Source organism: Salmo salar, chromosome 14 (assembly GCF_965601325.2).
Source record: "Salmo salar chromosome 14, fSalSal1, whole genome shotgun sequence".
Classification (NCBI taxonomy): Eukaryota; Metazoa; Chordata; class Actinopteri; order Salmoniformes; family Salmonidae; genus Salmo; species Salmo salar.
In genome coordinates, this window is record NC_138304.1 from 74,069,675 (window position 1) to 74,094,434 (window position 24,760).

General features: G+C 41.1%; 1 protein-coding gene across 1 annotated transcript; it reads right to left on the reverse strand.

Annotated features, from left to right (window-relative positions):
• On the reverse strand, nt 1-24,642 carry LOC106569895 (T-complex protein 1 subunit gamma). Its single transcript, XM_014141610.3, has 14 exons — nt 24,464-24,642; nt 23,479-23,540; nt 14,435-14,485; nt 14,276-14,338; nt 14,059-14,155; nt 13,791-13,908; nt 12,756-12,942; nt 12,500-12,649; nt 2,285-2,417; nt 2,100-2,181; nt 1,697-1,877; nt 1,229-1,474; nt 914-1,045; nt 1-798 (listed from the first exon to the last, which is right to left on the reverse strand). Exons 1-14 carry the CDS (start codon nt 24,489-24,491, stop codon nt 706-708), a joined length of 1,623 nt encoding a protein of 540 aa, XP_013997085.1. The 5' UTR covers nt 24,492-24,642; the 3' UTR covers nt 1-705.
• Nucleotides 24,643-24,760: the final 118 nt, after the last annotated feature.

The following is a 24,760-nucleotide window of genomic DNA, read 5'->3' on the forward strand; positions in this document are numbered from 1 at the left end:
GTCATCTGTTTCCAATTTTATTGAGGTTGATACAATCACAGGCAACAACACCAGGCAAAGGGGTAATGGAGGAAAAAGTTCTGGTGGAGTAACCGGATTCAGAACCATAGTCACCAGGCCAATTTAACAACCCCAACATTTTTGGGGGAGAGAGAAAGCATTCTCATTCATTGAAATGCAGTAATGTGTTACGATCCAATCCATATAATACAGAATTTAAACATTTAAAAAGGATCTTCAGAAGTGGACATTGCACGCTCTAAATCATTTACAAGGTCTACTATTTTTTTTTGTCGTTAATTCAAATGACTTATTGGTCACTTGATTTGGTCACCATCCATTGGCAACCGTTCAACTAAAGTCACACAAAGGAGTTTTACCATACAGAGAAATACCTACAGAGTGACTAGCTGAGGTAAACCTTGGTCCCAGGAGAACACATTCAGTCATCTTACTTACTGCCATAAATACTGCGCAAACACACACCATACACACACCGACCAAAGCTAACTGGGGTGCCTTAATACCCAATCCAGTGCATTCATATGTAATACATGCAACAACCCTATCCCAGTCTGCTTAGTGTGTCCATAACAAATGTCATATCGGAGTTAGTGGTTTATATAACAGTGTTGTCAGAGCTCAGATTGCCTATTCCTCCATTACCCTCTTCCTCTTCCTTGTTCCTGATCCTTGTCTTCTCCTCTACTCAGCACCCTGTCCTCCTCCTGTCTGCTCGTCTCCCTTCTTCTTGTGTCCGGAGACAATGTCGTCGATCCGCAGCAACAAGATGGCCGTCTGGAGAAAGGAGAAGGAGTTCAATGGAGTAGTGCTGCACATCCAAACATGTACCTAATGAACACTTACGTAGCGTCTCTTAACATTGTATTAATCTGGCGGTCGCTAGTCTCACCTCTACTGCGGTCTTGTAGGTCTGAGCCTTGACGGCCAGCGGTTCCCAGATGCCCAGGACGGTCATGTCAGCCAGGGTGCCAGTCTCTCCATTCACCCCCCACGATACACTGTCCTCCTGGGTGTGCTTGGCCTGTAGAGGTATGGAGCTCAGTGAAAAGGCCACTAAAATGTACAGTAAATCCTCTCTAACTCCCTTTCACCAACGCTCTCTCCTTCTTGAGCGTTCTCTCACACAACACACACCCACTCTCCCATCGGGTCTTACTCCAAGATGGTATGAGGTTCTACCTTTGACTCTCCGTCGCTCTCTTACCCTGAGGGAGGTGAGCACACGGATGGTGGAGGCGCCACAGTTCTGGATGAGGGTGCGGGGGATGACTTCCAGGGCCTGGGCAAGGGCGCGGTAGGGCCATTGCTCCACGCCAGTGAGGGCCTTGGATCGCTCCATCAGCCGCTGGGACACGGCCATCTCGGTGGCGCCGCCGCCAGGCAGCAGGCTGGGCTCCAGCAGAACGTTGCGGGTCACCTGCATGGCATCCTGCAGATTACGCTCCACCTCCTGGGAGAGAAGGGAAAATGGTGGAGAGAGAGAGATTTCAGAACAAAAGTAAAACCTCAGTCAGTCATCTTTACTCTGATAACTTACAAAAAAAAAAAACATGTTCTAGGAAGAGACTCATCCCATTAACATTATTTTTCACCATTATCCCTCTCTTTTAGTGATTGTTGTACAATAAAAAGCGCATATTATTTGAACATTTTTATTTTCTCAGTTTCTCACCGCCAGGATTTCCTTGCTGGCTCCTCTCAGCAGGATGGTGCAGGCTTTGGGGTCTTTGCACTCTGTGACGAAGGTGAAGTACTCGTCTCCAATCTTCTTGATCTCAAACAGGCCCGCCCCCAGGCCCACGTCCTCCTCGCGCAGCTCATCCGTACGGCTGGCAATACGTGCGCCACACGCTCTGAGGGGTAACAGGGAAAGAGGATGGTTGGTTTAGTTAGAGCAGTGGTTGTAAAGAGCATACACCCCAATATGCAATTAAAGTGACCGGCCATTTGCTAGCTATGTACTGTACATAGTAACAAAACGCAGTGAAGACAAGCAAAACAGAACAGAGATAAGCGTCTCCAATAACGATGAAATATCAAATTATGTTTTTGCTTTCATAGTGTATTGGACTTACCTGGCGATCCTGTTGTTGTCTGTCTTTCTGACACGGCGAATAGCCGTGATGTTAGACTTCATCAGGTAGTGCTGAGCCAAGTCTGAAGAGAGAGGCAAAATATAGTCAAGGTAAAAATGTCAGTTGCATCAGACATGTGCCTTACCAAGAGCATTGCATTTTGAAGCAGTGTGTGTGTGTCGTACCTGAGATGCCCTTCTCTGTGAAGATGAGGTCAGGCTTGAGGCGGATGATGTCTTCACAGATCTGCTGGATGTACTCCTCCTCCATCTGCAGGATGCGGGCAAAGTCCTCCTCACGAGTAATCTCAATATCAGTCTGTAGAACAATACACATGGTTAAAAAAACACACACACACACACACACACACACACACACACACACACACACACACACACACACACACACACACACAAAATATCAACGCAACATGCAACAATTTCTAAGTTACAGTTCATATAAGTAAATCAGTCAATTGAAATAAATGAATTAGGCCCTAATCTATTGATTTCACAAGACTGGAAAAACAGATATGCATCTGTTGGTCACAGATACCTTAAAAAAAAAGTAGGGGTGTGGATCAGAAAACCAGGCAGTAGCTGGTATGACCACCATTTGCCTCACGCCTCACGACATCTTGCTCAAAGAGTTAATCAGGCTGTTGATAATGGCTGTGTGAAGTTTCTGGATATTGGCAGGAACTGGAACACGCTGTCGTACACATAGATCCAGAGCATCCCAAACTTGCTCAATGGGTCACATGTCTGGTGAGTATGCAGGCCATGGAAGAACTGGGACATTTTCAGCTTCCAGGAATTGTGTACAGATACTTGCAAACTGGGGCCGTGCATTGTCATGTTGAAACATGAGGTGATGGCGGCGGATGAATGGTACGCCAATGGGCCTCAGGATGTCTTCACAGTATCTCTGTGCATGTCCATTAATTGTTTATGGTTCATTGAACAAGCATGGGAAACAGTGTTTTGCTGAGTTTATATAAATTCAGCAAAAAAAGAAAATGTCCCTTTTTCAGGACCCTGTCTTTCAAAGATAATTTGTAAAAATACAAATAACTTCACAGATCTTCATTGTAAAGGGTTTGAACACTGTTTCCCATGCTTGTGCAATTATCCATAAACAAATAATGAACATGGAACGGTTGTTAAGACACTAACAGCTTACAGACGGTTGGCAATTAAGGTCACAGTTATGAAAACTTAGGACACTGAAGAGGCCTTTCTACTGACTCTGAAAAACACCAAAAGAAAGATGCCCAGGGTCCCTGCTCATCTGCGTAAACGTGCCTTAGGCATGCTGCAAGGAGGCATGAGGACTGCAGATGTGGCCAGGGCAATAAATTGCAATGTCCATCTAAAACAGAGCTACAAGGAGACAGGATGGACAGCTGATCGTCCTCGCAGTGCAGACCACATGTAACAACACCTGCACAGGATCGGTACATCCCAACATCACACCTGCAGGACAGGTACAGGATTGCAACAACAACTGCCCGAGTTACACTAGTAACGCACAATCCCTCAATCAGTGCTCAGACTGTCCGCAATTGGCTGAGAGAGGCTGGACTGAGGGCTTGTAGGCCTGTTGTGAGGACCTGCCTTACCAGACATCACCGGTAACAACGTCACCTATGGGCACAAACCCACCGTCGCTGGACCAGACAGGACTGGCAAAAAGTGCTCTTCACTGAGGAGTCGCGGTTTTGTCTCACCAGGGGTGATGGTCGGATTCGCGTTTATCGTCGAAGGAATGAGCGTTGCACGAGGCCTGTACTCTGGAGCAGGATCGATTTGGAGGTGGAGGGTCCGTCATGGTCTGGGGCAGTGTCTCACAGCATCATCGGACTGAGCTTATCGTCATTGCATGCAATCTCAACGCTGTGCGCTACAGGGGAGACATCCTCCTCCCTCATGTGGTACCCTTCCTGCAGGCTCATCCTGACATGACCCTCCGGCATGACAATGCCACCAGCCATACTGCTCGTTCTGCGCGTGATTTCCTGCAAGACAGGAATGTCAGTGTTCTGCCATGGCCAGCGAAGAGCCCAGATCTCAATCCCATTGAGCACGTCTGGGGCCTGTTGGATCGGAGGGTGAGGGCTAGAGCCATTCCCCCTAGAAATGTCCGGGAACTTGCAGGTGCCTTGGTGGAAGAGTGGGGTAACATCTCACAGCAAGAACGGGCAAATCTGGTGCAGTCCATGAGGAGGAGATGCACTGCAGTACTTAATGCAGCTGGTAGCCACACCAGATACTGTTACTTTTGATTTTGACCCCCCCCCTTTGTTCAGGGACACATTATTCAATTTCTGTTAGTCACATGTCTGTGGAACTTGTTCAGTTTATGTCTCAATTGTTGAATCTTGTTATGTTAATACAAATATTTACACATGTTAAGTTCACTGAAAATAAACGCAGTTGACAGTGAGATGACGTTTATTTTTTTGCTGAGTTTATTTTACTGATAGTCACAGTAGTCCAAACTGCTACATGTACTGTTCATTTTACACTTTCAGCTGCAGGAAGAAAGCAAAATAAAATAAATGTGCCATATAATGTACTGTATTTGATGAGGTATTTTAGACAGAGATATAGATAGACAGAGATCAGCATAAGGCACCAAACAAAGATAGTGTACCATGAAACAACACTCTAACTTGTTTTATGGGAGTTCGAGTGTCATTAGTTCAAGTTTAAATTCAAGTTCAATTTGAACTGGCACACGTTGGTGTGATACAGTTGAAGTCGGAAGTTTACATAGACATTATTCCATTTATGTTAGTCACATGTCTGTGGAACTTGTTCAGTTTATGAATCTTATGGTCATACAAATATTTACACATGTAAGTTTGCTGAAAGTAAATGCAGTTGACAGTGAGAGGATGTTTCTTTTTTTGCTGAGTACGTACATACATACAGTTGAAGTCAGAAGTTTACATACACTTAGGTTGGAGTCATTAAAACTTGTTTTTCAACCACTACACAAATGTCTTGTTAACAAACTATAGTTTTGGCATGTCGGTTAGGACATCTACTTTGTGCATGACACAATTTTTTCCAACAATTGTTTACAGACAGATTATTTCACTTATAAGTCACTGTATCACAATTCCAGCGGGTCAGAAGTTTACATACACTAAGTTGAATGTGCATTTAAACAGCTTGGAAAATTCAAAAAAATTATGTCATGGCTTTAGAAGCTTCTGATCAGCTAATTGACATCATTTGAGTCAATTGGAGGTGTACCTGTGGATGTATTTCAAGGCCTACCTTCAAACTCAGTGCCTCTTTGCTTGACATCATGGGAAAATGAAAATAAATTAGCCAAGACCTCAGAAAAAAGACCTCCACAAGTCTGGTTCATCCTTGGGAGCAATTTCCAAACGCCTGAAGGTACCACGTTCATCTGTACAAACAATAGTACACAAGTATAAACACCATGGGACCACGCAGCCGTCATACCACTCAGGAAGGAGACGTGTTATGTCTCCTAGAGATGAATGTACTTTGGTGCGAAAAGTGTAAATCAATCCCAGAACAACAGCAAAGGACCATGTGAAGATGCTGGAGGAAACAGGTACAAAAGTATCTATATCCACATAACCTGAAAGGCCGCTCAGCAAGGAAGAAGCCACTGCTCCAAAACCGCCATAAAAAAAGCCAGACTACGGTTTGCAACTGCACACTGGGACAAAGATCACACTTTTTGAAGAAATGTCCTCTTGTCTGATGAAACAAAAATAGAACTGTTTGGCCATAATCACCATCGTTATGTTTGGAGGAAAAAGGGGGAGGCTTGCATGCCGAAGAACACCATCCCAACCGGGAAGCACAGTGGTGGCAGCATCATATTGTGGGGGTGCTTTGCTGCAGGAGGGACTGGTGCACTTCACAAAATAGATGGCATCATGAGGCAGGAAAATTATGTGGATATATTGAAGCAACATTTCAAGACATCAGTCAGGAAGTTAAAGCTTGGTCGCAAATGGGTCTTCCAAATGGACAATGACACCAAGCATACTTCCAAAGTTGTGGCAAAATGGCTTAAGGACAACAAAGTCAAGGTATTGGAGTGGCCATCACAAAGCCCTGATCTCAATCCTATAGAAAATGTGTGGGCAGAACTGAAAAAGTGTGTGCAAGCAAGGAGGCCTGCAAACCTGACTCAGTTACACCAGCTCTGTCAGGAGGAATGGGCCAAAATTCACCCAACTTATTGTGGGAAGCTTGTGGAAGGCTACCTGAAACGTTTGACCCAAGTTAAACAATTTAAAGGCAACGCTACCAAATACTAATTGAGTGTATGTAAACTTCTGACCCAGTGGGAATGTGATGAAAGAAATAAAAGTAGAAATAAATTACTTGACTATTATTCTGACATTTCAAATTCTTAAAATAAAGTGGTGATCCTAACTGACCTAAAACATGGACTTTTTACTAGGATTAAATGTCAGGAATTGTGAAAAACCGAGTTTAAATGTATTTGGCTAAGGTGTATGTAAACTTCCGACTTCAACTGTACGTACGTACGTACGTACGTACGTACGTATTCCGAAAAAAATGAAAACCTCAGGGTATCCGTTAGGATGGAATGGAAAATATGGCGCTGTACAACGAGACAGTCGGGAGTAGGCTACAGCATAAGAGGATTGGAGGATTCTAAATTGTTTGTCTTCATTAGACAACTTTGTTCCAATATTTTTGTGAATCAGTGATATTTATTCCTATAGTAATTCTTTATGGATTCATAACTAAATAAACATCTGCATTTTGCAAGAGTATTTTTATCATTATTTTATTAACGAAAGCATAAAGATGCTGATGAAGAAATACAGTACTGTAGAGTATATGCTTTTACATTTGGATAATAAAGCATTTACATTTTTTTTGAAGATATAAGCCACCTGCATTAGTTTATTAGGCTACTGTTCAGTCTGTTAAGTAAACATAGCCTACAATATATACTGTAGTAAACATGGGAAAGTGCCTAATTCCTTACATAAGGGAGAGCAGGCCATGTCTGTACTAGAAAATGCGGGCACGCGGGAGACCGGGGTTCAATTCCCCGACAGGGAGGAAGGAGTAGGCTGTTCTTGTAAATAAGAATTTGTTCTTAACTGACTTGCCTAGTTAAATAAAAGGTTACACTAGAGCATAACATTTCTGCACCCTAATTTTCTCATTCTAGTCTAACCAATACCCAAACGGAGATTAAGTGAAAATACAAATCTCATTGATTTATCAAGACCAGTCCCCATGCTTGTCTCAGAGCAGCGCAAAACGGTGATAAAATAGTTGTAGGCTTTTGCTTCAAATCCTATTGCTTCTAACTTCAGTATGCTCTTTAAATAATTAAGACCTACACCACTTTTAACAGCACATTACTCAACACTCGTGAAACTCATTTCGCCTATGGTAGGACTAGAGTAGATCTAAAAATGTTTTTTTTTTCAATGACGTGACTCTCCGCCAATAATTACATTTAGAGGATTGGAGGATTCTAAATTAATATCTAAAGGGCATTTTCCGTTAGATATTCTCACAGATCCTAAGGAGCTTTTATATAATTCAGAATTAATTAATAATAATCGCTTTGTTTAAAAAGTAACAATATTTAGGAGATTTTGTTTTCATTTAACCTAGAGTGAGCGAGAAAAATGCAATTCTTGAACATGGGGTGAGACATTGTCACAAATTTGTAAATAAAGCCAGTTTGTTATTTAGAATTATTTATTTCTGGAGCAACCTAACTTAATTATTTAGCACACATCACTTGCTTATATTCAGTCAACACATAACTTAAGAATATAATTAAACATTTTCGTTTCTCCGTGTTTGTCTCAGAGCAGCGCGAAACAGTGCTGAAATAGACGTCCACAGCTGGAAGGCTATATTAACGATATTTCGGAGAATATTTTGTTAAAAAAAGTGAGTGATTGTAATCTGAATAAAGGCCAACATAATATTTATAAAGGCCAAAATATAGCCCTGCTAATAGCCATAATGGCGCTGTACAACGTGACCGTGTGTTTGAAAGAGTATTTTCCAGTAAGCAACAATTTGTTAACCTTCATTCGACAACTTTGTTCCAATATTTCTGTAATTCAGTGATATTTATTCCCACAGTAATTCGTTATGGATTCAAAACTAAACATCAGCATTTTGAAAGATTTTTATTATTTTATTAACGAAAGCATAAAGATGTTGATGAAGGTAAGTAATGTTATATATATATATATATATTTTAATTCTCAGAACATTAACCATGTGTGTTCGCTTGATTTGTACTGTTCTGTAGTTTCGACCCAATGATTCATCTGACAAAGAACATTGCGTCCTGCAGGCCCAGGCATGGATCAAAGCTGGCGAGACATTCAATGACATCTTCACAGACGAATCAACCGTGACCCTTAGCAATTTTGAGCAAATTGCTCACGGAAAAAAAGAAGATCAAGCAAGCCAAGTCCCAAGCATCCCCTCAAACTCCATGTGTGGGGGGCAATTTCTCGCCAGGGATCATGCCCATATTAGATTTTTTTATGGTAAGTTTGGCTATTTACAAAGCAAATGGTACATAAAATGTTGTAGCCTACACCTCACGGACTGTTATGTGATCCACAATAATTCACTCTTGCCTCCTTTTTCAGGTATCATGGCTCGAGATTTCTTTGAGGAAAAAAAAGATGAACTGGTCAAGGACATCAAGATGTTTTGGCTAGAGAAATTGACGATACAACAACGCAACAAATACATTGATCATCTCAGCAAGGTTTTATCTGTGGTCGTGGAGCTGGGTGGAAGTGCGACTAAAATGTACTTTAAATAAACATCCGCATTTGAATGTATTTTTTCCTCGTTATTTTATTAACTACCGTAATTTCCGGACTACTAAGCGCACCTGAATATAAGCCGCACCCACTGAATTTTTTTATTTTGAACATAAATAAGCCGCACATGTCTATAAGCCGCAGGTACCTACCGGTACATTAAAACAAATGAACTTTACACAGGCTTTAACGAAACACGCCTTGTAACAAAAATAAATAGGCTTTAACGAAACACGGCTTGTAACAAAAATAAATAGGCTTTAACGAAACACGGCTTGTAACAAAAAATAAAACATTAGCAGTAAGCTTTAGTTGTCTTTTTGCACTGAGTCAATTCCTCACGCTGCTGTTTCCAACGTCTTATCATCAACTCATTAAGACTAAGCTCCCGTGCAGAAGCTCTATTTCCTTTTCCAACAGCCAGATCAATCGCCTTCAACTTGAAAGCTGCATCATATGCATTTCTCCGTGTCTTTGCCATGATGAGGGTGACAAAATGACTACCGTAATCAGAATGATGGGAAGTTTGAGAGCGCTCGATTTAATCTAAACAGTAAACAAAAAAGTTGTTTGACCTTAACCCATTTGGCAATTTCATTGGTCTAATGAAAGCTTCATGCAGCCAAAATACTGAGCACGTCAAAGAATGTGTTTTTTTGGGAAAAAATAAATTGAAAGCGGGAAAAATCCATATATTAGCTGCGTCATTGTTTAAGCCGCGGGGTTCAAAGCGTGGGAAAAAAGTTGCGGCTTATAGTCCGGAATTTACGGTAAAGCATAAAGATCACGAAATACTGTACTGCTGTTTTGAGTTACAAATGTAACACCTTAGAGTACTTAAGCATCAAATACATTGCAAGTTGAGGGATTTTCACTACAGTAGCCAGGCTATAAAAAGTCTAGTGTCCTGCTAATAGGAAACATTTGCATGATGGGCTACACCTGCTACATGATGGGCTACACCTGCTACACCAAAAACTAGTGTTTGAATACCTGTTTTCAAAATGCCTCCAGTTGTCCATCACTACTGTAAATAAAAACACAGCATCTTGTTTACATTCTTTATTGTAACCACAATGTCACAAATAATTTGTATCTTCCTTTCAATTACTTTTAGAGTTTGGGATTTACAAATGTGCGCTTTTCATTATTAGTTCAAATGTGCAGACTTTTTTTCCTTTAAATTACTGTTTTATGTAGGATGCTACATTTTTGACTAGTTGCAATTGTAAGTAGGCCTAATAAAAAAAAAATCCTACTTCCATTAGACTGTTAAGCCTCATAGCCTACCTCAGCCAGTTAAGTTATTTTATATAGGTCTAGGCTCCGAAGAAAGACTCCAATTAAGCCCTCGTTGTTTGTAAAGTCAAATTAAAATGAAGACTATTGTTGAAATAAATTGCTCAACTGGTGTAGGTTCTCTCCATCTGTTGGTGTGCAACACTTGCATAAGAAGTTGGCTATATTTTCAGCACCAGCCACTGTTCACCTCCTATTGATTGTGCTGCGGTTGCCACCAGTTGTTTTTTAAATGTAAACTTTAACTAGGCAAGTCAGTTAAGAACAAAATCTTATTAACAATCACGGCCTACCCCGGTCAAACCCGGATGACGCTGGACCAATTGTGCGCCGCCCTATGGCACTCCCAATCACAATCGGATGTGATAGAGCCTGTATTTCGAACCAGGGACTGAGATGCAGTGCCTTAGACCGCTGCGCCACTCGGGAGCCATGACCAATATATATATATATATATATTTTATTCCAAGAACATTAACCATGTGGATTGAACCTGATCGAACATCTCTGGAGAGACCTGAAAATAGCTGTGCAGCGACGCTCCCCATTCAACCTGACAGAGCTTGAGAGGATCTGCAGAGAATAGGAGAAACTCCCCAAATACAGGTGTGCTAAGCTTGTAGCATCATACCCAAGAAGACTGGAGGCTGTAATCGCTGCAAAGGTGCTTCAACAAAGTACTGAGGAAAAGGTCTGAATACTTATGTAAATGTCATATCAGTTTTCATTTTTACATTTGCAAAGATTTCTACAAAACTGTTTTTGCTTTGTCATTATGGGGTATTGTGTAGATCGATGAGGGGGAAAAAATGTAATCAGTTTTAGAATAAGGCTGTAATGTAACAAAATGTGGAAAAAGTCAAGGGGTCTGAATATTTCCAAATGCACTACGAAAAAAATTGGAAACATTTGTTAGTTTTTTTTACATTTTTTGGCATTAAACAGTCTCCATATATACTTCCATTCCTTTCTTCAACTGGTACCTTCATTACGAGTCTTGTGACCGGAGATCGTGGAGCAAAACGTAGAACACCAAATCGTTCGGACGCTTCCTGATTTTGTAAGAAGACCGATTTTCGGAATGTCTCATGGTCTGACAAACACTGATCCTGCTCTGTCATGTTTCACCGCAGATGCAGAAAAAAACAGATCTCTAGCTTAAAAACGGACAGATTTTTATGGGGATATTTGTATTATGCTAATTAGATTTCAGCAGGGTCGCGGACATCGACCTTAGGGGGTTAATATTCAGAATGGAGTTATTTTTAACTGTAAGATGAGAAAGCGTGTGCACTGTAGTCTTAATTAGCTAATGTTAGCTAGCTTAACTAGCTTCTCCCGGTTTGATGCAGTCAAGACAGGTACTATGTAATCATATTTGATAAATAACCATGCTATGGCAGCTATTAGTTTACTACAGTGGGAGTAGGCACGGTTGTTTGCTGGATCCGACAAGGTCTATACGGAACGGGTCTAGTTGTCCTCGGGTCCTTTCGGAACGGTTCTCTACATAAACAAATATAATTTATGCATATTGGGTCTGTGTGGGAAAGCCCCAGGTCCATTTCGGAACGGGTCCAACTTTTTGTATGTGTGTATGGTAGATGGCACCCACTCACTTTGTGTAACTAACTGTGTCATACATACCTGGCCCTCTCTTCTCTCCTTCTTGTGTGTGTTGTGTGAGCAAAATTTTAAGATTATGTTATAATACTGTTATTGCATCAAATGGTTGTTTTATGCAACAGAATAGTTTTTTTAATTTTTAGAACACTCATCTGTGTGTATGTGGACTGAAAGTGGGCCTCCGGGAGATTCAACACTGACAGAAGATTTACGATGTCTTTGGGTGATAAGCCTAACAAGACCGCATTCCATAGCATGAGTTAATGTTTCTGTACTGGGGTACCAGGGGGAGATGGCTCCAGTATGGAGTTGGAGACCCTGGTCTCTATACAATGAGAAGTCTTCATAGCAGATACTGTCTGCTGTGAATTATAAGTATCGTTCACACGAATCTTAACCTTGTGACTCATTCCATACATCTGTTGTTTGTCATGTAGACTAAAGGGGGTATCTTTGCTATAAAAGGCCATGGTAACTTTTGTCGTTGGGCTCTCAAAGAATCACCTACGGGAGGTTCGTTGACAAGCGCCATTACTGCAGTAATTAATTAAAGTTAACTTGTTTTGAAGAAATGCAAGTCTCTCCTTTTGATTACAATAATTCCATGACAGTGTGTCCATTTCTACCATACCTGGCTTTCTCCCTTCTTGTACTCCAGGGAGCAGTCCAACAGGATAATGCGGGGATCCTTGATCATTCTACGCATGCGCGGGTGGGTCACGTCCTTGTTTACCATCACACCTTTCAGCACACACGAGTCCTCGATTATCCCACCGGGAACCTGAACAAACACACACAAACACAGATGATAAAACAGACGTTAAAGCTGATGCTGATCTGATGCAGAACTTGGACTGTATGACATTAACAGACACTTTGACCCTTACCTTTTCTACTTTGGCATACTTCTTGATGTCGATCTCCTTGCGTCCGTTCTCCTCCATCTCCACAGTTTTGACGGCGTCCAGTGCGATGCTGCAGGCCATGTCAGACCAGCGGCTCAGGGCCTTGGTGTTGATTGCAGAGTGGATGATCTTCAGCATCATCTTCCTGTCGCTCACGTCCACTGGGGTGCTGGGGGGGAGGAGGGGATGGAGGAGAGTGTTGTTAAAGAACTGATGAGTGTGAAAGCAGTTGTCATCGAAAACATGCAGTTACCAGAAAAAGTACTTGGGCCAATACTCTAGACTGATGAGTGTAAATCAAGTACCAATGCCAATCACAGATTTTCATAACAAGTGAAATTATGCACAGATGTCAAATTAGAATTCAGCTCTTAAAGAGCCACTGAACACGCTGATTGGCATGTGTGTTTTTCTGTTGTTCATTAGATAAACAAGATTTCAGTCTGGGAGATGTTTGGTTAATGATGTTTGTCCCCCATGATACACTTTAGACGAAGAAGCCCATTTCACTTCCTCAACACAATTTATTACAGATTTATTGAGTTTTTGCTGAAGACGTTATAGTTTTGCAATTTTACATCTAACTAAAAGGTGTTTGGTGCAGTATTTCTCAAGTAAAAAAAAATGCACAACGTGTTGTCTTCTGTAAACAAAGTTGGGCTGCTGGGCAGGTCTGTCTCACTGTCTATGCTACTGGATAGAGAGCAATCACCGCAGTTGTTCACCCCATGTTAGTGGGCAAATGGACATTGTCAAATCAAAACCCAATCTTCATTTACCTGTTGTGATGCACCACGCACACACGGCTGTTCCAAACTCCATTTTAAACGACACAGACTTTGACTAAAGTTATCCTACTTACACTTTGTAGTCAATTTTGACACTAGAATAACCATTTGACTCATATCGATGTCACGTAGGCCGTTTTCAAAAGGATTTGTTGCTTTTTAAAGGCAGTTGCTCTATAACGATTAAAAGGTTGTGTGTGTGGTTGGGAGGTAGAGGCTGGAAGAGTACCTGATTTCTTTGAGAAGGTTGAGCATATCATCCAGGGCTCGTCTGTAGGCGCTGATGACAACTGTCGGGTGCATTTGCTGCTCCAGGAACTGCTCTGACACGGACAGCATCTCACCCGCTAGAGATGCATAAAAAGTATGATGTTTCCCATGTTGAAACACAGGAGTAGTAAGAGTAAAACATCAGGAATAGGCTGGATTGGACTACTACAATGAGAATAGACCTGATGGTGAATCGTATTCACAGTATTGGGCATGTGGTGACTCACCCAGGATGATGACAGAGGTGGTGCCGTCTCCCACCTCCTCGTCCTGAGTGCGACTTATCTCAATCATGGACTTGGCAGCTGGGTGCTGGACCTGGATCTGCGTATGTGGAAGCAGAGATGGAAGGAGTGACGTAGGATTTGCACCGGGGCACTGAACATTGATATTTTCTGCATGGAAGTAGATGTATGGGAATCATAGCAAGTGTGCCCTTCTCACCTCTCTCAGGATAGCGTTACCATCGTTGGTCATCACGATCCCACCCATGGGGTCCAACAGCATCTACCAACACAAAGCATGTTATGGTTCCGGATTCAAGTGCTACCATAAAGTATGTTCCAGACAAAACAGTGACATAATAGGAAACCTATAGCTCACCTTCATCATGGCTCTTGGTCCCAGGCATGTTCTGATGATGTCTGCGATCGTCTATAACACACAAAAAATAAGTTATCTATACAGTGCCAACAGGCAATGCATCATGGTGATCCTACATTCCTCATAAATAGAGCTACAGTAGTAGCTATGACGATAAAAGTATCGCAATATTTATTACATAAGGAAATATTTCAACAAAGCAGACCAAACTCTGGTACTTTAAAAACTTGCTGCATGTAAAATATTGTGTGCTATAACTTGGAAAATAAATCAATGTGACTCTGGATGTCAACATAATGATGATTGTTTCCAACATTAGGGCCGCTTTGTGTTTTGTTTCCTTGTTACGATACTAAAGAGTATCGCGATATTGGCATCGTCTCTGCCCTAGTACTGGGCCCCATAGACATAGATTAAACATAGAATTATGTTGAAATAACATAGCTAGAAAACAAGTTCATTCTTAAAAGTTTAAGCCATTGGGGGGTTTCTAAGATGACATGTGCAATTGTTTTAAGATGGTCATACTATGGATCATTTAGTTATTTGATTTTGAACTTTAAGACCCCTTTAGGTATCAATTTTTTTTTGGATAAAATATTGAATTTGGCCTTTACTACTATAGGCCAGAGAAACACCTTGAAAAACATTCATAAATGGCAAAAGAAATAAGAAACAAGGCTTTGAAGTGTTTATCCTATATCTAGGAGATATAAGAAGGCTCAGGAAATAAATAAAATATATATATACACACAGTAACAGTCAAAGTTTGGGACACACCTACTCATTCAAGGGGTTCTCATTATTTTTTACTATTTTCTACATTGTAGAATAATAGTGAAGACATCAAAACTAAGAAACAACACATATGGAATCATGTAGTAACCAATAAAAGTGTTAAATCAAAATATATTTTATATTTCAGATTCTTCAAAGTAGCCACCCTTTGCCTTGATTGCAGCTTTGCACACTGGTGGCACTCTCAACTAGCTTCATGCCTGCAATGCTTTTCAAACAGTCTTGAAGGAGGTCCCAGATATGCTGAGCACTTGTTGGCTGCTTTTCCTTCACTCTGCGGTCCAACTCATCCCAAACCATTTCAATTGGGTTGAGGGATTGTGGAGGCCAGGTCATCTGATGCAGCACTCCATCACTCTCCTTCTTGGTCAAACAGGCCTTACACAGTCTGGAGGTGTGTTGGGTCATTGTCCTGTTGAAAAACAAATTATAGTCCCACTAACTGCAAACCAGATGGGATGAAATATCACTGCAGAATGCTGTGGTAGCCATGCTGGTTAAGTGTGCCTTGAATTCTAAATAAATCACTGAATGTCACCAACAAGCACCCCTACACCATCACACCTCCATGCTTCACGGTGGAAACCACACATGCGAAGCTCATCCGTTCACCTACTCTGCATCTCACAAAGACACGGCGGTTGGAACCAAAAATCTCAAATTTGGACTCATCAGATTTCCAGCGGTCTAATGTCCATTGCTCGTGTTTCTTGGCCCAAGCAAGTCTCTTCTTCTTGTTGGTGTCCTTTAGTAGTGGTTTCTTTGCAGCAAGTCTCCTCTGAACAGTTGATGTTGAGATGTGTCTATTACTTGAACTCTGAAGCATTTATTTGGGCTGCAATCTGAGTTGCCGTTAACCTGTTGGGGCTAGGGGGCAGTATTTGCACGGCCGGATAAAAAAAACGTACCCAATTTAATCTGGTTACTACTCCTGCCCAGTAACTAGAATATGCATACAATTAGTAGATTTGGATAGAAAACACTCTAAAGTTTCTAAAACTGTTCGAATGGTGTCTGTGAGTATAACAGAACTCATATGGCAGGCCAAAACCTGAGAAGATTCCATGCAGGAAGTGGAAATCTGATTTGTGGAATCACCTTCAATACTTTGCCTATGAAACACACCGTGAGTTCGGATTCATTTAGCACTTCCTAAGGCTTCCACTAGATGTCAACAGTCTTTACAAAGTGGTTTGAGTCTTCTCTGGTAAAAACTGACCGAACGAGAGGCCTGGAAAGTTGGTCATAGGGGGAGGGCCATTACTACTATGACGCAGGTGTCCGTGGGTACCCTCTCGTTCTGAAACGTTTAGTAAGACAATGCAATCGTCCGCCTTGAATATTATTGAAGGTCTGATTGAAAAAGGCCCTAAAGATTTATGTTATACAACGTTTGACATGTTTGAACGAACGTAAATATATATATTTTTCACATTCGTGACGACAAGTCCCGCGCGCCTCGTACATTATGAGTAGCCTTCGGAACGCGCTAACAAGAAGGAGCTATTGGGACAAATTATTAACTTTTTCGAACAAAACTACATTTGTTGTGGACCTGGGATTCCTGGAAGTGCCTTCTGATGAAGATAATCAAAGGTAAGGGAATATTTACAACAGTATATTTGATTTTAGATGGTTCCAAGATGGCGCTAACCTGTATCGCCTAGCCTATTTTTCTGAGCATAGCACCTCGTTTATTGCAAAGTGTGATTTCCCAGTAAAGTTCTTTTTAAATCTGGCAATGCGGTTGCATTCACGAGATGTTAATCTATAATTCTTTGAATGACAATATTACATTTTAACAATGTTTTAGAATAGTAATTTTGTAAATTGTAGCGCTGATTCACCGGAAGCATTTGAGGGAAAATATTTTCTGAACGTCACGCGCCGATGTACAATGCTGTTTTTATATATAAATATGAACTTTATCGAACAAAAAATGCATGTATTGTGTAACATGATGTCCTAGGAGTGTCATCTGATGAAGATTGTCAAAGGTTAGTGCTGCATTTAGCTGTGTTTTGGGTATTTGTGATGCATGCTAGTTGCTTTGAAAATGGCAGTGTGATTTTTTTTGGCAGGGTACTCTCCTAACACAATCTAATGTTTTGCTTTTGCTGTAAAGCCTTTTTGAAATCGGACAAGTGGTTCGATTCAGGAGAGGTGTATCTATAAAATGGTGTAAAATAGTCATATGTTTGAGAAATTGAAGTTATAGCATTTATGAGAGATTTGAATTTCGCGCAACGCAATTCCACTGGCTGTTGACTAGGGTGCGACGCAAACGTCCCAGGTTCCCAGACAGGTTAATTGACCATTTCTGAGGCTGGTAACTGTAATGAATTTATCCTCTGCAGCAGAATTAACTCTGGATCTTCCTTTCCTGTGGCGGTCCTCACGACAGCCAGTTTCATCATAGCGGTTGATGGATTTTGTGACTGCTCTTGAAAGTTTTTGAAATGTTCCAGATTGACTGACCTTCATGTCTTAAAGTGATGGACTGTTGTTTCTCTTTGCTTATTTGAGCTGTTCTAGCCATAATATGGAATTGGTATTTTACCAAATAGGACTATCTTCTGCATACCACCCCTACCTTGTCACAACACACTGACTGGCTCAAACACATTGAGGAAAGACATTTCACAAATTAACTTTTAAAAAGGCACACCTGTTAATTGAAATGCATTCCAGGTGACTACCTCATTAAGCTTCCAAAGGTGGGGGAGTGGTAATCTTTACCAAGGATCACCTTCAGTGCTCAGTTGTCCCCAAACAATTTGATTTGCTGGTTTTAACCTCTTGGGGCTAGGTGGGACGCTAGCGTGCCACCTGTGGTGCACTCCATCAACAGCAGGTGCATTTCAAGAGCGGCAAATTTGAATCCAAATAAATGTCAAAATTCAAATTTTTCAAAAATACAACTATGTTACACCATTTGAAAGATAAACATCTCCTTAATCTAACCACGTTTTACGATTTCAAAAAGGTTTTACGGCGAAAGCATAAATTTAGAGTATGTTAGGACAGTACATTTACAAGAGTTGTGTGTAATGTTTTGTCAAGTCAAAGACAGGGTCACCAAAACCATAAAACCAGCTAAAATGATGCACTAACCTTTTACAATCTCCATCAGATGACACTCCTAGGACATTATGTTAGACAATGCATGCATTTTTAGTTCTATCAAGTTCATATTTATATACAAAAACAGCGTTTTACTATGGCATTGATGTTGAGGAAATCGTTTCCCTCCAATAACCGGCAGTCAAGTCAGCGTCACAAATTAAATAATTAAAATTAGAAAACATTGGTAAAATATTATATTGTCATTTAAAGAATTATAGATTTACATCTTTTGAACGCAATCAACTTGCCAGATTTAAAAATAACCTTACTGGGAAATCACACTTTGCAATAATCTGAGCACTGTGCCCAGAAAAATACGCGTTGCGATACAGACTAGACGTCATGTTGGGGAGATCTAAAATCGAAAATACTATGTAAATAATCCATTACCTTTGATTCTCTTCATCAGATGTCACTTCCAGGTATCACAGATCCATAACGAATGTAGTTTTGTTCAAAAAAGCTCATCATTTATGTCCAAAAATCTCCGTCTCGTTAGCACATGATGTAAGCCAGCCGGACTTCTCGTCATGAACGAGGGGAAAAAATATATTTCCGTTCGTTCAAACATGTCAAACGTTGTATAGCATAAATCATTAGGGCCTTTTTTAACCAGAACATGAATAATATTCAAGGTGGACGAATGCATAGCCTTTTATAACGTATTGGAACGAGGGTACCCAACATGAAGTAGCGCGCCAGGTGTCTAATGGGACATCACCGTTCCATGGCTCTTGTTCGGTCAGATCTCCCTCCAGAAGACTCAAAACACTTTGTAAAGGCTGGTGACATCTAGTGGAAGCAATAGGAAGTGCCAAAATATTCCTAAACCCCTGTGTTTTTCAATGGGAGAGGTTTAAAGTCAATACAACACATCAGGTATCCACTTCCTGTCAGAAAATGTCTCAGGGTTTTGCCTGCCAAATGAGTTCTGTTATACTCACAGACACCATTCAAACAGTTTTGGAAACTTTAGAGTGTTTTCTATCCATATATAATAAGTATATGCATATTCTAGTTACTGGGTAGGATTAGTAACCAGATTAAATCGGGTACATTTTTTTTATCCAGACGTGCAAATGCTGCCCCCTAGACCCAACAGGTTAAGCATTAAACTTTCAAATAGCTCTTTGTTGACTGTTGCTTGGTGCTATCGTCCTCCATCAGCACCAGCCTATATCCTAAGCTCTCTCCTGGCCCCTTACACTAAGTCTGAATTTGTCCAGCTAGGTGACCTAAACTGGGACATGCTTAAACCACCTGACCAAGTCCTAAAGCAATGGGACTCCCTACATCTTTCTCAGATTATCACCAATCCCACAAGGTATGACTCCAAACACCCAGAAAAGGCTACTCTCCTCGATGTTATTCTCACAAATAATCCTGATAGGTATCAGTCTGGTGTTTTCTGTAATGACCTTAGTAATCACTGTTTAACAGCCTGTGTTCGTAATAGCTACTCAGTGAAATGACCTGTCCTGATTTGTCATAGACGCTTGCTAAAAAACCTTAATGAGCAAGCCTTACTTCATGAACTGACCTCTGTAAAATGGTATAGAATCAGCTTGATCCCCTCTGTCGAAGACACTTGGATCTTCTTTTTTTATATTTTCAGTTGTATTGTTAACAAACACGCCCCCATAAAGAAAATTAGAATGAAAAACAGGTTCAGCCTCTGGTTCGACCGTGATCGAACGTTACTCCACCTCAAGAATTGCATTTGGCGAAAGGCTCAGCACACGCATACTGAAGCTGACTGGCTATCGTTCAGGCAAATGAGAAATAAGTGCACTCCTTAAAGTTAGTTACTTTAAGGAGCAGTTCTCTCTCTGTGGGTCCAACCCCAAGAAGTTCTGGAAAACGGTTAAAGACCTGGAGAATAAACCCTCCTCCTCACAGCTGCCCATGTCCCTTAATGTTGATGTGGTTGTTACTGACAAGAAGCACATGGCTGAGCTCTTTAAAATCACCACTTCATTAAGTCAGGATTCCTATTTGACTCAGTCATGCCTCCTTGCCCGTCCAACATTTCCTCATCTCCCACCCCTTCTAATGCAACTATCCCCGATGCTCCTCCCTCTTTTTCCCCTGCCCCGCTACAAAGTTTCTCCGTGCAGGCAGTCACTGAGTCCGAGGTGATAAAGGAGCTCCTTAAACTTGACTCCAAAAAAACATCTGGGTCAGATGGTTTAGACCCTTCCTTCTTTAAGGTTGCTGCCTCCATCATCGCCAAGCCCGTCTCTCCTTTCTGGGGAGGTTCCCATTGCTTGGGAGGCAGCCACAGTTCGTCCTTTAATTAAAGGGGGAGATCAAGCTGATCCTAACTGTTATAGGCCTATATATATATTTTGCCCTGTTTATCAAGTGTTGGAAAAACTTGTCAATAAATCAACTGACTGGCTTTCTTGATGTCTATAGTATTCTCTCGTGTATGCAATCTGGTTTCCGCTCAGGTTACAGATGTGTCACTGCAACCTTGAAGGTCCTCAATGATATCACCATTGCCCTTGATTCTAAGCAATATTGTGCTGCTATTTTTATTGACTTGGCCAAAGCTTTTGATACGGTAGACCATTCCATTCTTGTGGGCCGGCTAAGGAGTATTGGTGTCTCTGAGGGGTCTTTGGCCTGGTTTGCTAACTACCTCTCTCAAAGAGTGCAGTGTATAAAGTCAGAAGATTTGCTGTCTCAGCCACTGACTGTCACCAAGGGAGTACCCCAAGGCTCAATCCTAGGCCCCACACGCTTCTCAATTTACATCAACAACATAGCTCAGGCAGTAGGAAGCTCTCTCATCCATTTATATGCAGATGATAGTCTTCTACTCAGCTGGCCCCTTCCCGGATATTGTGCTAAATGCTCTACAACAAAGCTTTCTTAGTGTCCAACAAGCTTTCTCTACCCTTAACCTTGTTCTGAACACCTCCAAAACAAAGGTCATGTGGTTTGTTAAGAAGAATGCCCCTCTTCCCACAGGTGTTATTACTACCGCTGAGGGTTTAGAGCATGAAGTAGTCACCTCATACAATTACTTGGGAGTATGTCCTTCTCTCAGCACATATCAAAGCTGCAGACTAAAGTTAAATCTAGACATGGTTTCCTCTATCGTAATCGCTCCTCTTTCACCCCAGCTGCCAAACTAACCTTGATTCAGATGACCATCCAACCCATGCAAGGTTACGGAGACATTATTTATAGATCGGCAGGTAAGGGTGCTCTCGAGCGGCTAGACGTTCTTTATCATTCGGCCATCAGATTTGCCACCAATGCTCCTTATAGGACACATCACTGCACTCTATACTCCTCTGTAAACTGGTCATCTCTGTATACCTGTCGCAAGACCCACTGGTTGATGCATATTTATAAAACCCTGTTAGGCCTCACTCCCTCCTATCTGAGATATCTACTGCAGCCCTCATCCTCCACATACAACACCCGTTCTGCCAGTCACATTCTGTAAAAGGTCCTCAAAGCACACACATCCCTGGGTCACTCCTCTTTTCAGTTCGCTGCAGCTAGCGACTGGAACGAATTGCAACAAAAACACTCAAACTGGACAGTTTTAGCTCAATCTCTTCATTCAAAGACTCAATCATGGACACTTTTACTGACAGTTATGGCTGCTTTGTGCTTCGTGCTGTTGACTGTGCCCAATAATGTTTGTACCATGTTGTTGTTAAGTTGTGTTGCTACCATGCTATGTTGCCATCTTAGGTCTCTCTTTATGTAGTGTTGTCTCTCTTGTTCTGATGTGTGTTTTGTTCTATATTTATATTGTATTTATTTATTTATTTTGAATCCCAGGCCCCCGTCCCCGCAGGAAGCCTTTTGGTAGGCCGTCATTGTAAATAAGAATTTGTTCTTAACTGACTTGCCTAGTTAAATAATGTTTAAATAAAAAAAGCTGGTTGAGAGAATGCCAAGGGTGTGCAAAGCTGTCAAAGGCAAAGGGTGGCTACTTTGAAGAAACTCAAATATAAAATATATTTTCTGTTGTTTAACACTTTTTTGGTTACTACATGATTTCATATGTGTTATCTCATATTTTTGATTTCTTCACTATTATTCTACAAATGTAGAAAATATAAAAAAATTAAGAAAAACCCTGGAATGAGTAAGTGTCTAAACTTTTGACTGGTACAGTAAATATTCCAAACACACGCTGGGACAGTTGTGGGACGCGATAGATCCCAAGCTAATACAACCACTCGCATCAAAAAATATTTGAAAAGCAATGAGGCTGATGCAACAAATCAGAGCATTTAGCTTAACTTTTTAACTATTAGGCTATTTCTTTACATTATAGGCGCAGCAATACGCACACAGCTGTGGGAAAAAGTGACCGAAAAAGCGATTACGCATGTAACGCTTTATTATAAAAAGGTGCATTTTTATGGTGAACATCATCTTACCCAAACGTGAAACTCGCGCCGCCCATGTATGTATGCCAGTTAGGCTCTACACCAGTTGTAAAGCGGATTAATGTGCTTAATATTATGAAATTATATGGACACTTAAGTTGTGATACATACTGTACCTTATGAAAACATATAGGCCATACTGCACACGTTGGGCATCATTCACAAGTGATAGTAATAATAATCACTTGTGAATGATATAGAATGGACCATAAAAAATGTAAAAAGTCATCTATGCACTTAAATAGCGAATGGAGGACGCTTTTCCCGTGGTTCATTTTCATGACAGCCAGGTAGGCTATACTCCTGTTGCAAAGCAAAGCAATGTGCTTATTATAAGGAAAGTTGATAAATAAATATAGTAGGCCTAGCGTATAGAACGCTGATTGGATCCTCTTTCTAATAGAGGCCGTCAAAACTATTTTCTCACATCATTTCATAGCCTATGGAAATGTTGCTCTCATGATGTGTGATTTGATTTTCTAAAACATTTGCATTGATGTCAGAGTGATTAGAGGGAGTACCAGGCAGTTAGCAAGTTTGGTAGGCTACTAATGACCATCAGCAGCATCAGAGCTTGGGGAAGCCTGACTGAACGTCATGTGGAATTTGACTGCGGTCATGACTCGTGACCACCAGTGTGGCAGTAATACAGTCACCATTACAGCCCTAAGTGGAAGACACCAAAGAATGATACCTCACCTTGGCTGCACTGATATTTCCTGTCTGAACCTTCCGTCCAGACTCCCGCTTCATATTCTGGCCTGTAGTGGAACATTGAAACCAAGTTAAGTCTATGTTGTGTAAAATTTTACTGGAAAAACACAGCAGACCAAAACATAATTACAGCAATTAGTCTAGTAAACTGTGGGATCCAACCAGTCTACGTCTGTTCTGCACCTTTTGATTTCTATGTACAAATTAAGATCCCACATCTGTAGCTAGCTAGCTAAATTACATGCCTACAATACGCCATAGAGTATAGCTAGGCGTATCATGTGTGGATTAGAGATTTTATAATTTGGAAGGCTGATCTGTTATACTGTACAGTTAACGTTACTAAATTACATGCATACATAACTAAATCACCCAAGCCAGCTTCATTCATCTGACATGTTAGCTACGGACATGCCTGGAAGCTTCAACGACTAGGTTAAAATGAGATTGATTTGATTACATTTTTCTATGAGCTTCACTAATATGTTGCCAAACAGATGGGCTCCCCTCCCATATTTTTAGCCTCATTTGGTCAACCTCTAACTAGCTAAGGTTCCTGTATGTTGTAAATAGTTAGCTAATGTAATATGTAACAGTAACGTTACTGCAAAATGTATTATTGAGAATGGACATTTGAGTTGAGTACTTAGCTATCTAACTAGTTAAGGGTTGTGTAAATTGCACTACGGCCAGCCAGAGGTTTGCTGTAACATTATTTTACGTTACAGCCAATAGAGTCATACAAAGAGCCAGTTCGCTAACGCTAGCTAGTTAACACTACTGTCAGCTGTCGGCAAGGAAGCAGAAGCACATGCTTTGTTGCTGGCTAGAAATCGACGCTATAGAGCCTGTATTGGCCCCTTGTCGGGATATTACAAACGACAGAAACATCAAAATTAGTAAAATCTCCACAGAAATCTACGTTAAGATGTAACATTTCTCGTTGCTTATGGGTTTTCTATTTACTTACTCAGCACGAGAACCTGTTGGCCCATCATTTTTGACAGCGTGTGGGACAACAGTCTAGAACCTTCTGGGCAGCCGGAGAACGAAGCTCCACATCGGGGGCTGATTACTCCCAGTGTCTTAACCAATAAACTTCGAGGAAAAAATGATGTACTGTGAATTCCACCAATTAGGGAGACGGGATAAACGCAAAAGGATTAAATGGCAGGTGAGTATGTACAGGGCATCATTGTGAGACACACCCTGTACATTCATTGACCTGTACAAAACCAAGCAAGTCCATATACAGTAGTCCAACATT

Coding starts and splice junctions, on each gene's coding strand:
- LOC106569895 (XM_014141610.3), bottom strand. CDS start 24,491: ATGATGGGCCAACAGGTTCTCGTGCTGA. Junction 13,909..14,058: donor CACCTCTGTCATCATCCTGG/GTGAGTCACCAC, acceptor ATGCATCTCTAG/CGGGTGAGATGCTGTCCGTG. Junction 799..913: donor CCTACAAGACCGCAGTAGAG/GTGAGACTAGCG, acceptor TCCTTTCTCCAG/ACGGCCATCTTGTTGCTGCG.